Source organism: Cervus elaphus, chromosome 6 (genome assembly GCF_910594005.1).
Source record: "Cervus elaphus chromosome 6, mCerEla1.1, whole genome shotgun sequence".
In the NCBI taxonomy this organism is placed as follows: Eukaryota; Metazoa; Chordata; class Mammalia; order Artiodactyla; family Cervidae; genus Cervus; species Cervus elaphus.
Window position 1 is genome coordinate 22,997,490 of NC_057820.1, and position 17,504 is coordinate 23,014,993.

At 40.9% G+C, this 17,504-nt stretch overlaps 1 protein-coding gene across 1 annotated transcript in view; it reads right to left on the reverse strand.

Annotated features, from left to right (window-relative positions):
- Positions 1 to 17,504, reverse strand: part of ANXA3 (annexin A3) — a 69,331-nt gene that overhangs the window by 9,947 nt on the left and 41,880 nt on the right. Inside the window, exons 7-11 of the mRNA XM_043906391.1 lie at positions 12,452 to 12,531; positions 8,367 to 8,423; positions 7,924 to 8,017; positions 5,209 to 5,304; positions 364 to 422 (exon numbers count right to left, since the gene is read on the reverse strand). Of these exons, the coding sequence (XP_043762326.1) occupies positions 364 to 422; positions 5,209 to 5,304; positions 7,924 to 8,017; positions 8,367 to 8,423; positions 12,452 to 12,531 (386 nt within the window). The remainder of the gene's footprint in view (positions 1 to 363; positions 423 to 5,208; positions 5,305 to 7,923; positions 8,018 to 8,366; positions 8,424 to 12,451; positions 12,532 to 17,504) is intronic.

Here is a 17,504-nt window from a genome sequence, read left to right on the forward strand (position 1 = left end):
AGTGACAGCAGATGAGAAAATACAGGCTTTCTACATCATGAAAGGCTGCTAGCTCAGTGTGGTTTAAGCAAGGCAGCTTGAGAGGCCACTGGATCACGTTTGAGGGCTGCTGTCCTAAAACCAATCAACTGCCTACGTTACTGTGAAGTGGGAGAAATAATTTAGTCAGCACTTCAGTGCACCTACCTCTGTAATGATTAGGAAACTCATTATCAACCTATGAGCCAAATTAGTAGACAGATTAGCTACAAAAGAGAACTCTATCAAAATGGAAAAGAAATAGGAAATGCCATCAATATTAAGTAATATTTTTACATTTTCCTTGAGGGAAGCTAAGAATATAAATGAAATTTCCAGACCAACCTTCAAAGCTTGGTACAGTCTTTCAGCTAAAAAGGCAGGCGTGTTCCTTGCACAACGAACTGTTATAAAAAAGCAAAGCAATGTTCAGTTTCATTTAATAGAAATTGAGTTAATCTATAGTAATACAGTTTTTAAAAAGATTCTTTTTGAGTAATCATACCACTCTCCTCCTCCCCACTCCTAGCTTTTGTTTAGAATGAAAGAATGAATGAATGCTTAACCTGAATTTTGAAGCCTTTATAACATCATATTTGCATGGAACTTTAACACAGTAATTATCCTTAGCCACAGGGAAAATAAAATTACCTGCCAAAGATACTCCCACAGCAGCTGACTCATTTCCAGATCCCAGACACACCAACACCTACGCTTACATTTGATAACTCCCTAGGGTGTACCACCGCTCCATTTCTAACGTCTTTTGACTACTGATGAATAGCTTGGGTCTAAAGATTGCAGAGATGTTGCTCCAAATAACTCATTAGGCAAATAGGGGCACTGGAGCTCAGCTTAAAACCAATTTTTCCAACAGAAAGATTTTTTTCTTAAGTGACTGATTAGAATTTATAGACTGATTAATTAATTACATTATAACCAGTGCATGTAATCTAAATTCAGCCATTAAAAAAAAACAACACTAAATTCTTTCAATTCTTTATTTTGAAATAATGAGTAAAGCAGAAATAATAATAATAAAAAATAACTGGCAAAAAACATGAGCAATTAAATTATCCTTTAAAGTGAAAGTAGCCAGGACTAGAAAAGTCTGTAGAGAATAAATCGGTTTATTGCACACAATGACTTGTGTCATCTTAAATTTGACCTCTAGGTAGAAAGCGGACCAAAAGTGAATGAATTTTATAATGAATTTTGGAGATCAGAACAAGAACAGTGGCTTTCTCATAGTGCCTTTCAGACTCTTTTAAGGAAAGCGAAAAGACCTTTTGTGTCTGTGTCTTTTTTGTGTGTGTGTGTCTGTGTCTTAAGGGAAACAGAGAAATGTATTAGAAACATGGAATTTGGGACAAACATGATAACAGCTACAGATTTGAAACTGTCTGAGAAGAAATCAAGGATGTGAATTGGTATTACCTATATTTTTCTCAAACTTACATTCAGCAAGCCTTAATCATTTGATTGAAAGTTTTTATGCCCACTTTTATCCTATTAAGTCTTTCAGTCATCTCGCTCCCCACAAATTAAATGCAGGGAATCCTTTCTTTCCATAATCCTTTATCTTGTCCTTTGCTTTTGGTCTTTTTTTTTTTTTCCTTAGTTTTCTCCAACATAAATTTATTGTTTCAGGCTTAATGGTTTTCTTTTTTTTCTTTTTTATTTTTTTTCATTTATTTTTATTAGTTGGAGGCTAATTACTTTACAATATTGTAGTGGTTTTTGTCATACATTGACATGAATTAGCCATGGATTTACATGTATTCCCCATCCCGATCCCCCCTCCCACCTCCCTCTCTACCCGATCCCTTGCTTTTGGTCTTAACTACCAGATTTGTTCCTCACGTCTGAATATTTGGGGAAGTGGTAGCATATACAGTATAAGGAAGCCTGCTTTAAGACTCAACCCCAGTAGGGAAACTTGGGGAAATTCTAAAAAACCAGGGAGTCTATTGAAGTTCGTTATGATGATCAAGAGTTCTTGGTTGCCTGCTTCTTACCCTCTGTGTTCTTTTGACTAAACTTTCTCAGGCCTTCCCCTGACCCTTGTCACAGGCCCCTGAATCTTCGCTTGGTCCCCAGACTGAGCAAGTACCAGAATGCCAAACATGCCTCCTATTCAGCTTGTCCTAAGAACGAGCTGACACGGCGAGACACGCTTCCTGTCAACCCCCAACGATCCCGCCTCCTTGCTTGTCCAACTTTTTAAAAATTTCTGCTAGGGCTTTCCTGATGGTCCAGTAGTTAAGAATCTGCCTACCAACGCAGAGGACACGGGTTCGATCCTGGGTCTGGGGAGATCCCACATGCTATGTCACGACTACTGAGCCTAGGAGCTCCAACTACTGCAGCCCGCACACCCTTGAGTTCTTGCTCCAGAAGAGACGGCGCCTCAATGAGAAGCCCCCACACCACAACTGAAGAGTAGCCCCCCATGCCACAAGTATAGAAAAGCCCATGCAGCAACGAAGACCCAGCACAGCGAAAAATCAACCTTAAAAAAAATAAAAATAAAAGCTCCTGCTAAGATCTGTTTCTCTCTTCCCCATAAAAAATAAAAAGCTTTTTCTGTTTGATTTTCAGACTCCTGTATACATTTCTGAGATTAAACTCTCCTCCCTAATGAAACAGTCTTTCTGAAGAAAGCTTCTTCCTATCTACGTACAGATATGACAACTAGCAATATTCCTACCATGCATTTCTAAGATGTTAGAACTCAAATGGCTTTTCGTGGCGAAAGCTATGTGTGGACAGTGTTTTAGATTCCTTGTATATGAAATAGCCAGGACAGACAGATCTATTGACACAGAAAGGAAATAGGTGGTGGCAAGGGGTGGGAGGAGTGGGGAGTGACTATCAACGGGCACAGGGTTTCTTTGAGGGCTGATGGGAAGAGCCCAAACTTAGATTCTGGTGACAGATGCACAGCTCTGTGAAACCAGAGAGCACTGAATTGCAAACTTCGGGTGAATTTTATGGTACTTGAGTTCTATCTCAATGAAGATTTTTTAAAAAATATATTCCAGTGATAAGACTGAAATAGCAAACGAAAGTGAGACATATCTTGAACTTTAAATTAGTTAAATTTTAAAGTCTTTCTTTCACTTGATAAAATAACACACGCTATGGCCCACATTTAGTGCATAATTCAGCATCTATTTCCAAAAATGCCTCTTAGCTCAATGAAGTGAGAATTTGTACACCTTAATAAAGTTTTTCAAATAATGCAGCAGGCAAGGTAAAAAGCAGCAAAACTGATGTAAGGGTTAAAATATGAAATGAAAAAAATTAACTGGCTATATCATTGACACTGGAATATTGTCAGAGCTAAGTATGGAGACTGATCTCTGATTCATTTTTTTTTTAATTGAAAAAGCAGCTTTTCATTCTTTCTTGGTCTGTCTTTTAGCAAGTCACCTATACACACACACACACATGTGCTTGCTGAGATGCTTCAGTTGTGTCTGACTCTGTGCAACCCTATGGATTGTAGCCTGCTAGGCTCCTCTGTCCATGGAATTCTCCTCCAGGCAGGAACACTGGAGTGGGTTGCCTGCCCTCCTCCAGGGGATCTTCTCCACTCAGGGACTGAACTTGCGTCTCTTATGTCCCCGGCATTGGCAAGTGGGTTCTTAACCACTAGCGCCACCTGGGAAGCCCATATATATGTGTGTGTGTCTGTGTGTACACATATTTTTTTTTAAAGCAGCATTTGGATCAAGAGTCCTATTCTTGGCACTAAAGAGAGGATCAGAAGTTAATGAAATAACACATGCAGAGGAAATCTTGAGACTAGAGCCCAAACCTTAGGGAGGGCTTGCTCCCTGGTACTTTCCCTGTAATTTAGAATACTTCACTGCAGATGGGGTGATACATGAAGGTTTCAATCTCCACTTCCCCTGAAGCACATTGGAGAGGCTGGTTAACATCACAGGCTGTGGAGCCCAAATGCCTCGGTTAGAACCCCAGCTCCACCACACTTTCCCTGAGTAACTTGGGAAAGGAACTTCACCTTTCGGTTCCTCAGGTCTCCTATGGGGATAATAACAGTCCCTCACCCATGGGATTGTCATGAGGCTTAAAGGGGTTGATGTTTGCCAAGAGGTTAGTATAATGCCGAGCATGTTGTAAGTGCCTGACAAGTGTTTATTTAAAAAGTACAATTTGAGGCACCTTCCACCCTCCAGAGGTGGTAATTAACATTTGAAAGATGAATCAGAGCCTCACTCTGGAGGTTACCCTTAGATATCAGCTATCTTTATCTCACCAGAGAAGCTATTAATTATTGTGATTGATGTTAGATATGACATTCCATTGGTGAAATGATAAGTTGTGTGGAGGACAAGTACTCCTACCTGGCATTAGCGGAGAAGCAAGACCAACAGTCACCAGAAATTGGAGAAGTTTAGGATTCTGAACAATTCTGCGTGCTTATGAGCATTTAGACTGAGTTGCAGGGCCACAGTCCATGGGGTCACAAAGAGTGGGACACAACTGAGTGACTAAGCACCCACGCAAGCCTGACTCGGCTAGAATGGTCACTGAATCCTGTCTTTGAAGAGTGTCTCATTCCTCTGAATGCATCTTTCTTGCAAGGTGTTCTTTGGGTGCCTAAAAGCACAGGCTGCAGAGACCTGATGGAGAAGACAGATCAGCTTACATAACCATGTTTTTGTCTGCTTGTTAATCCACGTGTCTCTCCAGGAACAGATTCAGTCTGTGACTTATTTTCTTTCTGATTCTCCCTGTTCGCACGGCCAACAAGGAGGAGACCTGTAGTTCTGTCCTGAGTTTAATCTTGGGAGGCCACTGACATCTTCCAAAAATAACCAAACATGATTAATTGCCATACGGGCTTAGATCTATGTTTTCAACGGGCTCCATAAAAATGCCAGTAGAAGTGTAACATTTTTCTTTCTCAAGGAGTTTATAATCCAAACGTGGTACCAAGATAAATACAAAGTTAAAAGGCAAAGGAAGCCCTAAACAGAGAACATCTTCCTGCATCCATTTCACAATATTTGAGCATATGGTGTGTACCATGGACTGTGCTGAGGGCTCTAGGGAGCATAAAGATGGATCAGTCAGGATTCTGAGATGAAAAGAGCTGATTCTGACACTGATTTAAAACAAGTGCAAAGTACCTCAGTTTATAAGCACTCATGGGCTTACCTATGGCCAGCAGTAAGTCTTCAAAATGCCCAGACAATTCTCCTTTGATGCTGTCCTCAATGTCCTTCTGGCTGATGTTTCTGTATTCATCAAATGCTGAAAAGCAGCATCGCAAAAAATTTGAAAGCATCCCAGTTGACACCTGAATATATTTTAGCTTCTGATCTGATATGCAGCAAATCATGTTATTAAGTAGCAAGCACAAACACTTCTTTAAACCATCAAAAACTCAGCACAGAACTTTTTGTTTTTAATTTCTTTTAAAAAATATCATCAACAATAAAACTTGAACTTCATAGGCCATTTTCTTCAATGATTATCTCTCTCTCTCCTTTCTTCCCTTCCCATCCCAGGCTGTAAGCATTTAAAATAGCCTGAAAAGTTAAATGATAAATAATTTCTCTAGCAAGGTGGGCTAACTTTTAAAAGATATTAGCACCCGAGAAACAAGAATGTGGTCATGAGTCAAATATATTTTAAATCTGCTACCGAAATCTTAATTGTGAAGATTTCTTTGTGCTGAATAAATCACTCCCCAAGGCAGCAAAGCCTATTTCATACTTATTGGAAAGCACTGAAAGTTCTTGGTCAATATTTCCCGAAAGTAAAACCTGTACATACATCACCCAGCATGGAGGGATACTTTGTAAGCCAAGCATATTGTTTCCAAGTAAATTTTGAAAACAGAAAATTTGGAGATCTATGATTGTTTGGTTTTTATTTTTCAAATAAAGACATTAATAAAGCAACTATAATATACTATTACTATTATTTTATAAAAAGGATGAAATTTCAATGTCCAGGTCTCCTCATTTTCCGACGAACTTGGTGTAAGCACAGTCAGGCACCGTGGTGGTTCTCCAGAGCAGCACAGGGAAGATACAGTTCTTGTCCACAGAAAGTGGAGTTCTGGATTTCTGGGTACTGTTGCTTCCAGAATGACCCAGTGAGATGAGTGAAGGGGTGGGTGCCTAGCAGTTCCATGCAATAGCTGGTCTGAGAAAAACAGCTTCCCCACCCCACCCATTTACCGTCATATCAGAAAAAGTTGAACGATAATCCGTATTTATGCATTAACAGAGATCACTCGTAATGCCTGGTTTTCCTGGAAAGTGGCTAACTAGGCAAGAAAGGGGCTGGAAGCCGTGATTTAGGATCTGCCATCAGCAGGAACACTCCTCTCTGCTTTCAGCTCAGAGGGCGGCTCCTCTTTCCTCCCTGCCAACCCCACCCTGTCTATTATCTGTCACACACTCATTTTAGAAGGTAATGCTCAAAATCCTCCAAGCTAGGCTTCGACGGTACATCAACTGAGAACTTCCAGATGTACAAGCTGATTTAGAAAAGGCAGAGGAACCAGAGATCAAATGGCCAACATCTGCTGGATTATAGAAAAAGCAAGGTAATTCCAGAAAAACATCTACTTCATTGACAATGCTGAAGTCTTTGACTGTGTGGATCAAAACAAACTGGAAAATTCTTCAAAAGATGGGACTATTAGATCACCTTACCTGTCTCCTGAGAAATCTGTATGCAGGTCAAGAAGCAACAAGTTAGAACTGGACATGGAACAATGGACTGGTTCCAAATTGGGAAAGGAGTACATCAAGGCTGTATATTGTCACTCTGCTTATTTAACTTATATGCAGAGTACATCATGCAAAATGCTGGACTGGATGAAGCACAAGATTGCTGGGAGAAATATCAATACCCTCAGATATGCAGATGACACCACCCTTATGGCAGAAAGCGAAGAGGAACTAAACAGCCTCTTGATGAAGATGAAAGAGAAGGAAAAGGCTGGCTTAAAACTCAACATTCAAAAACTGAAGGTCTTGGCATCCAGTCCCATCACTTCAGGGCAAATAGATGGGGAAACAATGGAAACAGTGACAGACTTTATTTTCTTGGGCTCCAAAGTCACTGCAGATGGTGACTGCAGCCATGAAATTAAAAAACTTTGCTCCTTGGAAGAAAAGCTATGACAAACCAAGAGAGCATATTAAAAAGCAGAGACATCACTTTGCTAACAAAGATCCATCTAGCCAAAGCTATGGTTTTTCCAGTAGTATGTGTGGATCTGAGAGCTGGACAATAAAAAAGGCTGAGCACTGAAGAACTGATGCTTTAGAACTGTGGTGTTGGAGAAGACTCTTGAGAGTCCCTTGGACTGCAAGGAGATCCAACCAGTCCATCCTAAAGGAAATCAGTCCTGAATATTCTTTGGAAGGACTGATGCTGAAGCCGAAGCTCCAATACTTTGGCCACTTGAAGTAAAGAACTGATTCATTGGGAAAGACCCTGATGCTGGGCAAGATTGAAAGCAGGAGGAGAAGGGTACAACAGAGGATGAGATGGCCGGATGGCATCACCGACTCAATGGACTGAGTTTGAGCAAGCTCCAGGAGATGGTGAAGCACAGGGAAGTCTGGCATGCTGCAGTCCAAACAGTTGCAAAGAGTTGGACACGACTGAGTGACTAAACACACACAGGTAATCTACTCAGCTCCGAGGGTAAAACCTCAGCAGTGTTGATTCTCCCTCGAGTTGGAGCACAGCTTCCCCAGGTCATTTCCTGAAATGTCTGTACATAAAAATGGAACCACCTTCACCACTTTTAACTTCATTTTCCAGAATTATGTATATTAAACCCTGATGTACTTGCAAAAACAACACAATTCAGAGAAAAAAAAAGATTGCTATTTGAGTCCATACTTAGTTTCAACTGAGGAAAGCTCCTTAGACACAGGATGTCAGTGAAAGCATCTTCATCCGTGCCCCATCTCTTTTCACCAGCGTTATAGAGAATCTGTTGGACAAGAGAGAAGACGTAAATGCTAGTACGAACCCAATTCTGTCTTTTTTTGAGGAGGTGGGATGAGAAGAGGGGTAAGTTTATTTTACAGGTCATTGAGGTCTTCGATAAGCCATGTCTTTCACTTACTAGCAGAAAAATCTGACAGTTGAAGTGGCAGGAGCCAGGGGAATAATAACCAGCACTGGGGAAGGCAGAAAGATGGAGCTAAGGTATCGCTGGGCTTCAGGCTTCTCCTTCAGACAGAAAAGAAGAGAGCACGGCCCCAGCTGATGCCGGAGAGATAAGAAGGCAGTCATGAGGGAGGAGAGTTCAAGGAGATGTTTTCTCTGCTGTTACTGACCTGAGCATCCTTTCTGGCCAGCTGCTCATCCACTTTTAGACTGTCATCTCTTCTGCCCTAATCAGAGAAGATAAAAATGAAGGCAGTCTTTTTAAAGATAAATATTCCATCATTTGGCATTTGAACCCACGGGGCCTCTTAGAGCTGTTCCTTCCAGTGAGGACCACACGGCCCAAAGGAATTGATCACTCCCAGCTCTCTTTCTGGCCCTGCCGCTGACTAGCCGTGAAATCTGCAGCAAATCCCTACAGTCTTCTGAGCATGAGTTTCCTTCTCTGGAAACTCAAGGTCTTCAGGGAATCATAAGACAAGCCACACCTTGGGAGAAAATGTATGCAAACACATCAGATATGTATCAGATATACAGGACTTGTATCTTAAAAAAAGAAGCTCTTAAAACTCGACAAAAAGAGAACAAACAACCCAATTAAAAATGGGCAAAATATCTGAACAGATATCAGATACACAGATGGTGAGAAAGTGCATCAAAAGATGCTCAACAACATCTCTCTCTCTCTCTCTGTCGTGTCTGACTCTTTGTAACCCCGTGGACTGTAGCCCACCAGACTCCTCTGTCCGGGCAATTTCCCAGGCAGGAACACTGGAGTGGGTTGCTATTTCCTTCTCAGGGGGATTTTTCCGACCCAGGGATTGAACACAGATCTCCAGCACTGGTAGGTGAATTCTTTACCACTGAGCCACCTGGGAAGCCCACAGTGAAATAGCACTCAGTGATGAAAAAAAAAAAAGGAAATGAGTTATTAAGCCATGAAATGATGCAGTCTGAAAAGCCTATACACTGTATTATTTCAACTATAGGACCACCGGGAAAAGGCAAAACTATAGAGATAAAAAGATCACTGGTTACCAGAGGTTCAGAGAGAGAAACAGAGGGATGAATGGCTGAAGCACAGATTTTTAGGGCAGTAAGACTATTCCATATGACTTTGTAATGGTGGACACAAGACATTAAACATTTGTCCAAACCCATAGAATGTATAACGCAAAGAGTGAATCCTAATGTAAAGTACAGAATTTAGTTAATAATGTGTCAGTTCATTCATTCATCATGTAATCATCATCTAATTCATTTATCATTTAATTCATTAATCAACTATAACCAGTGTACCATGCTAACGCAAGATGTGTGGAAGGAGGAGGGGCATGTGGGAGGTTTCTGTAGCTTCTGCTGCATTTTTCTGGAAATCTAAAACTGCTCTAAAAATAAAGTATTCAAATAAACTCAAAACTCATGGATTCCCCACTAACTCTACTGTTGAAGGCTCTATGGCTAAGTGTGTGTGCTTGCACATAAATAATTCAAGACATTATAGAAGATGGAAGATGGAGAAAGAAAGAAGATTGCCTGAATTATTTTGCAAATTACAGGTGAATGAAACTTTTGGCTATAATACTTAAAAAAATGCATTTGTTCTAAACTAGTGGTTACCAATGGGGAAAGGGAAGGGAGCAGAGGCATTATAGGGGTAGGGGAATAAGAGATATAAATTATTAGGTATAAAATAAGCTATAAGGATACACTGCACAACACAGGAAATAAAGTCAATATTTTATGATAACTATAAATGGAGTTCAGTTCAGTTCAGTTCAGTCACTCAGTCATGTCCCACTCTTTGCGACCCCATGGACGATAGCATGCCAGGCCTCCCTGTCTATCACCAACTCCCGGAGCTTGCTCAAACTCACATCCATCGAGTTGGTGATGCCATCCAACCATCCCAGCCTCTGTCGTCCCCTTTTCTTCCTGCTTTCAATCTTGCCCAGGATCAGGGTCTTTTCCAATAAGTCAGTTCTTTGCATCAGGTGGCCAAAGTATTGGAGTTTCAGCTTTAGCACCAGTCTTTCCAATGAATATTCAGGACTGATTTCCTTTTGGATGGACTGGTTTGATCTCCTTGCAGTCCAAAGGACTCTCAAGAGTCTTCTCCAGCACCACAGTTCAAAAGCATCAGTTCTTCGGTGCTCAATCTTTTTTATTGTCCAAGTATCACATCCATACATGACTACTTGGAAAAACCATAGCTTTTGACTAGATGGACCTTTGTTAGCAAAGTAATGTCTCTGCTTTTTAATATGCCATTTGGTTTGTCAAAGTTTTTCTTCCAAGGAGCAAGTGTCTTTTAATTTCATGGCTATAATCAGCATCTGCAGTGATTTTGGAGCCCAAGAAAATAAAAGTCTCTCCTGTTTCCATTGTTTCCCCATCTACTTACCATGAAGTGATGGGACTAGATGCCAAGATCTTAGTTTTCTGAATGTTGAGCCTTAAGCCAACTTTTGCACTCTCCTCTTTCACTTTCATCAAGAGGCTCTTTAGTTCCTTTTCACTTTCTGCCATAAAGGTGGTGTCATCTGCATATATGAGGTTATTGATATTTCTCCTGGCAATCTTGAGTCCAGCTTGTGCTTCCTCCAGCCCAGTGTTTCTCATGATGTACTCTGCATATAAGTTAAATAAGCAGGGTGACAATATAGAGCCTTGACGTACTCCTTTTCCTATTTGAAACTAGTCCATTGTTCCACGTCTAGTTCTAACTGTTGCTTCTTGACCTGCATACAGGTTTCTCAGAAGGCAGGTCAGGTGGTCTGGTATTCCCATCACTTGAAGAATTTTCCACAGTTTGTTGTGATCCACACAGTCAAAGGCTTTGGCATAGTCAATAAAGCAGAAGTAGATGTTTTTCTGGAACTCTCTTGCTTTTTCAATGATCCAATGGGTGCTGGCAATTTGATCTCTGGTTCCTCTGCCTTTTCTAAATCCAGCTTGAACATGTGGAAGTTCTCAGTTTACATACTGTTGAAGCCTGAATTAGAGAATTTTGAGCATTGCTTTGCTAGCGTGTGAGATGAGTGCAATTGTGCAGTAGTTTGAACATTCTTTGGCATTGCCTTTCTTTGGGATTGGAATGAAAACTGACCTTTTCCAGTCCTGTGGCCACTGCTGATTTTCCCAAATTTGCTAGCATTTTGAGTGCAGCACTTTCACAGCATCATCTTTTCAGACTTGAAATAGGTTAGCTGGAATCCCATCACCTCCACTAGCTTTGATCATGATAATGCTTCCTAAGGTCCACTTGACTTCACACACCAGGATGTCTGGTTCTAGGTGAGTGACCACATTATCGTGATTATCTGGGCCATTAAGACCTTTTTTGTACAGTTCTTCTATGTATTCTTGCCACCTCTTCTTAATATCTTCTGTTTCTGTTAGGTCCATACCATTTCTGTCCTTTATTTTGTCCATCTTGACCTTACCACCTTTTTTATAAAGCCATGAGCATCATAAAAAGAGACAGCAAGGTGTGGCCACATTTTGGTCACATGGTGATGAAAGGTTTAGCAGTTCTTCCAAAGAAGGCAAGGATGAAGTTGCAGAAAGTCACTTTTTAAGTCCTGAGACTGATATACCCTTCTCTGAAGGTAATTCTTCTCTATTATGCTTCCTACTTAATTTAAATGCTACCAAAAGTTAAATATTCTTTGGAGTTCAGAAGAAAATCAGCATGTTTTTAAAAATGGAGACACTTACAATGGAAATAAATGATTTTTCTTCCAGATGAACTTGTGTGTGAGTTTAGTTGCTCAGTTGTGTCCAACTCTTCACAGCCCCATGGACTGTAGCCCGCCAGGCTCCTCTGTCCACGGGATTCTCCAGGCAAGAATACTGGAGTGGGTTGCCATGCCCTCCTCCAGGGGATCTTCCCGACTCAGGAATTGAACCTAGGTCTCCCATATTGCAGGCGGATTGTTTACTATCTGAGCCACCAGGGAAGCCCAGATGAACTTACAGAGTATTTTCTAATGTATCACAAACCTTGATAAAAATACATTTAATCCATATACTGACCAAAACAAGAGTTTTTGACTACTCATTATGTTATACTTTTATGATGGTAGTTAAATATTACGCTGCATGGTGGTGATGCAAATGTAAAATGAACAAATCATTTCATAAGGAAAATTTCAATCTCACTGCCTCAGTTTCATTGTTTGAAAACTTCCTAAAAATCATTATTGAGCATGTATCTTATTGGGGAGTTGAAAAATGAAAAATAAAAACTTACATTTGCCAAAATCAACAGAGCTTTCCGGAAATCACCAGATGTTTCAGAACTAATCTCATCTCCAAGACTCTTCTTGTACACTGAAACCAGATAAGAATGAAACTAAGCCTTGATAAGCTAAAAATATTATTATAAAACAGAAAAGCTTAAATGTCAACATTGGCAAGGGATGAGTACCTGATAAAATAAATCTTGCTGCTGCTTTTCTTAATCTTTTAGTGCTCTTCTGCAATAGATAAATTCTTCTTATAACTATTACTATAGTGTGTGGTGTGGTGGTAGCACAAGCACAGAAAAAAAAAAAAAAAGCTGCTATCCTGGATCAAATCATGGTTCATTTCATCTGACTATGGCACTAAGAAATGTATAGTGAGAAAGCTAGGGTGGCCAAGCAATTAGTTTGCTTTCCAATTTCTATTACATCTTTCTTCCACAGGAATAGAAACCTGGCCTTAAGTAAGACAGAGTACACATAGCTTAAAGACCACATTCTCAGCTCTCCTCTTGGCATGAAATGTAGGCCTTTAGGACACTGCTGGGAAATCTCCTTAATGATGGCTCATGTCCATCTTCGTGCCTTCCTCCTTCCTACTGCTTGCTTGGTAGATTGATTGCTGGAGCTCAGGCAGCTGTCTTGGTCTGTGAAGGACTACCTCTGAGTGATGGCATAAAAATAAGCAGGAAGGGGTCTGGGTTCCTGAAAGTTCTGAGGAGCTATCATACCAGTCCTAGAATTTCTTATGTCCAGACTTCTATATATGAAAGAAATAAATATTTATCTTACTAAAGTCACTGTTATTTTTGCTGTATTACCTATCTCGAATCTTAATGCATACAGCTAGGTTGTATTATCTGATAGCTTTCAAAAGTAAGAAAGCTACCCTAAAACATACTGTTTTTCCATAACAAATGCCAACTGTGTGTTCACATATTTTAGTACCAACTAGTTGTAGCCCTTTTTACATAACCTGTGATGTGCAGTGTTCAGTGCATCTTAAAACTCTGTTCTGTTCCATCCACGGAGTAGTATTTCTCTTGGAGCCACTTGTACACCTGGATGCAGCTGACACCATGGGGCTATTTGAACTTTGCCTGCCTCATTCTCAAGAACTCTATAGATCAGTCATATGAGTACTTGTCCTTTTAAATCAGTAAAGGACAACTACAGAAAGTGACATGAGGACTTCCCTGGTGGCCCAGTGGTTAGGGGATGTGGGTTTGATTCATGGCCCAGAAAGATCCTACATACCGAGGGGCAACTAAATTGTGGGGTGCTGCAACAGTTGACCCCACGCGCTAGAGCCCATGAGCTGCAACAAGTGAAGTCACCACAATGAGAAGCCCATGCACTGCAACTAGAGAAAGCCCGAGTGTAGCAACAAGGACATAGTGGAGCCAAAAACAAATTTAAAAAAAGAAAATGATTTGAGATCATCTAATCTTAACAACTGTGTTAAGAGAGAAATTTTTTCAGTATGATTTTAGTAAGTCTCTTTTATGAAATCTATAATTTTCCAGAGAAATTCAAGTAAACAAAATCCACTGTAAATATAGATTATTTATCTAAGTAATAATAACATTTAGTAGGCATCATTTCCCCAACACTCATATGTTATTGTTACACCTATCCTTCAATCTTAGAAAAAAAATTTTAATTTAAAAATATAAAGCCTAAGGATGATGCTCTGATTTGTTAGAATTTGGAGAAGTATTTTATAATATTAGAATTATCTAGATGAGACTCATGCAATTTCCCACACCTCCTTTTTACTCCAGGTATTTTTTGTAGGAAATTACACTAAAAATATTAAAGTTGAAAACTACTTTATGCATTTTGGGGCACAGTAGCCTCTTGAGAAACCTGTATGCAGGTCAGGAAGCAACAGTTAGAACTGGACATGGAACAACAGACTGGTTCCAAACAGGAAAAGGAGTATGTCAAGGCTGTATATTGTTACCCTGCTTATTTAACTTATATACAGAGTACATCATGAGAAACACTGGGCTGGAGGAAGCACAAGCTGGAATCAAGATTGCTGGGAGAAATATCAATAACCTCAGATATGCAGATGACACCAACCTTATGGCAGAAAGTGAAGAAGAACTTAAGAGCCTCTTGATGAAAGTGAAAGAGGAGAGTGAAAAAGTTGGCTTAAAGCTCAACATTCAGAAAACTAAGATCATGGCATCCGGTCCCATCACTTCATGGCAAATAGATGGGGAAACAGTGGAAACAGTGGCTGACTTTATTTTTCTGGACTCCAAAATCACTGCAGATGGTGACTGCAGCAATGAAATTAAAAGACACTCCTTGGAAGGAAAGTTATGACCAACCTAGACAGTATATTAAAAAGCAGAGACATTACTTTTCCAACAAAGGTTTGTCTAGTCAAGGCTACGGTTTTTCCACTGGTCATGTATGGATGTGAGAGTTGGACTATAAAGAAAGCTGAGCACCGAAGAATTGATGCTTTTGAACTGTGGTGCTGGAGAAGACTCTTGAGAGTCCCTTGGACTGCAAGGAGATTCAACCAGTCCATCCTAAAGGAGATCAGTCCTGGGTGTTCATTGGAAGGACTGATGTTGAAGCTGAAACTCCAATACTTTGGCCACCTGATGCGAAAAGCTGACTCATTTGAAAAGACCCTGATGCTAGGAAAGATTGAGAGCAGGAGGAGAAGGGGACGACAGAGGATGAGATGATTGGATGGCATCACTGACTCGATGGACATGGCTTTGGGTAGACTCTCGGAGTTGGTGATGGACAGGGAGGCCTGGCATGCTGCGGTTCATGGGGTCGCAAAGAGTCAGACACGACTGAGTGACTGAACTGAACTGAGGGTACAGATAAACAAATACAGTGTCTTAATAATGCAGAAGTTAGAGCTCTTGATTCCTGATTCAGTGTTCTTTCATGCACCGTTGACTTTAAAATACTGGGAAGAGTTCAGCATTTAGATCTCTATTCCTTGAAGTGTTATTGTATCATTGTACTGTACAAGCCACTCCATACACCTGGTCCCTTTACGAGGGCCACGTTGACAGTTCGTCTGATGGATTTCTAACACATAGGTCACTGTTTCACATTACACGATGCCATTACTCTCCTACAGCTGACTGCTACAGGGTTGGCCTCTGACTAGAGGGAGCCAGCAGCCTAGGAGGTGACCTGGTAGGAGAACTCTGCCCAAAAGAAAGTGCCTTTCAGGTAGAGAGGGAGGTGGGAGGGGGGATTGGGATGGGGAATACATGTAAATCCATGGCTGATTCATGTCAATGTATGACAAAAACCACTACAATATTGTAAAGTAATTAGCCTCCAACTAATAAAAATAAATGGAAAAAAAAAAAGAAAAGAAAGCGCCTTTCTGAGCCCACTGAATCTTCTCTGTTACAGAGTGAGCTGTACAGAAGTTTTTAAAAAGACTAACAATGAAGTGGAAAGACTCCCAGAAATAAAGCATAAAACTGAAGCCAAGACAAAATCAGAAACCGTGAGCAAACGCAAGTCTTAAGGAGACACACACCATGTGGTGAGGAAAGAGATGTTACTTGGTCTCTTCAAATACAGTAGAGGCAGAGGAGGGGAAAGAGTTGCTCGGATGGAGATGTGCAGGGGAGCCATGGGCGTCCCTTCCGTGACGCAAAGGGAGTGAGTGGACGGCTGAGTCCCTAGCAAGGTTCTGGGTCCTGTATCAGCTCGGCTCTCCATGATTGAGACTACGGGCTCTGGCTCTCTTCATTCTTTTACTATTTCCTTCTCTCAATTCTTGTGTATCATGAATCCCTCCTTACCAAGGGAAGCTAGATGTAGTTTAATTCTTTCTAACTTTGGAGATCTTAACTCACACAGATACCGGGGGCATCTGGTAACCTTGAACAAGGATCACTTGTCATATTTGCAAAACAACAGTCCCATTCACTTGGCTCTTGAGGTCCCCTATCTCAATCTTAAGGATATCCATTCAATAAATATTCTGAGCACTGGAGATAAAACATAGAGCAAAAGAGACAAAAATTCCCCCTTCATAGAGATTACACTGCAAGGCTGTTTGTACATAAATAAATGCTGAACTTCAGGGAGAATTTTGGGGTCAGTCATCTCATGGAGTGGTAACTCTTCTAACAGATACCAAAAAGCAACATAGCATCTTGGGATACAGCCCTGGGGTCTGGTGATTTTTTACAAGTACATCTTGTTGAACTGAGGGAATCAAAGACATTAAACACCTACCATGTACCCATCTATGCCTATTTTTGAGCAATGGTCTTCATTCTACCCCAAATTTGCCCCTCTACACCTTGATTTGTGGAGCTAGGGGTGGGACTCGACAAATTAGATTTCTCTTTTGTCCCCCACACCCCACCTCCCTCTCAGGTTCCACCAATGAGGGGAGCAGAGGGAGATCAGATGGAAGGCAGAAGGAGGAAGGAAGGACAGTGTCAACCCGGTGAAGAGATGCATTCCGAGAGCAGCAGTTGGCTCCAGGCTCCTAGAACAGGTCGCCTGTTCACACGCTATTACAAGGCTATCACATGGAGGTAATAGCCTTGGTGAGATGGAGCTCCCTTCCCCTCCACGGAGATCTGAACTCCAATTCCTGGGGCCTCTCCTCTGAACCCCTGAAGTATTGGGCTGGCCAAAAAGTTTGTTTGGGTTTTCCCATAAAATATTACAGAAGAACCAGAACAGACTTCTGGCCAACCTAGTACCAACACCGGAAAGTACCAGCAACTCCTCTGAGCCAGTTTCTAAAAACCCAAATCTCGTCCCGGCCTTGAGGGTTACACTTCTGAGCCTCCCCTGTGTTTCTGTTCCACTTTTTCAGTTTTCCAGAAGGTGCTTAAACAATTCTTGATATTAAAATTCTCTCTGTTAAAGACCCTAGTGTGTTTCTGGTTTTCTGACTAGATCTGATTAGCACATTAACAATAAAACAGTCACCTATCATTGAGGGATCTACATTCTAATGAGAAATTCTCAAAGTAACCTCTCTAACACCCACCTGGGGACAGGTATACCCCTCCCTTTGCTCTCTTCCACCGCAAAAGC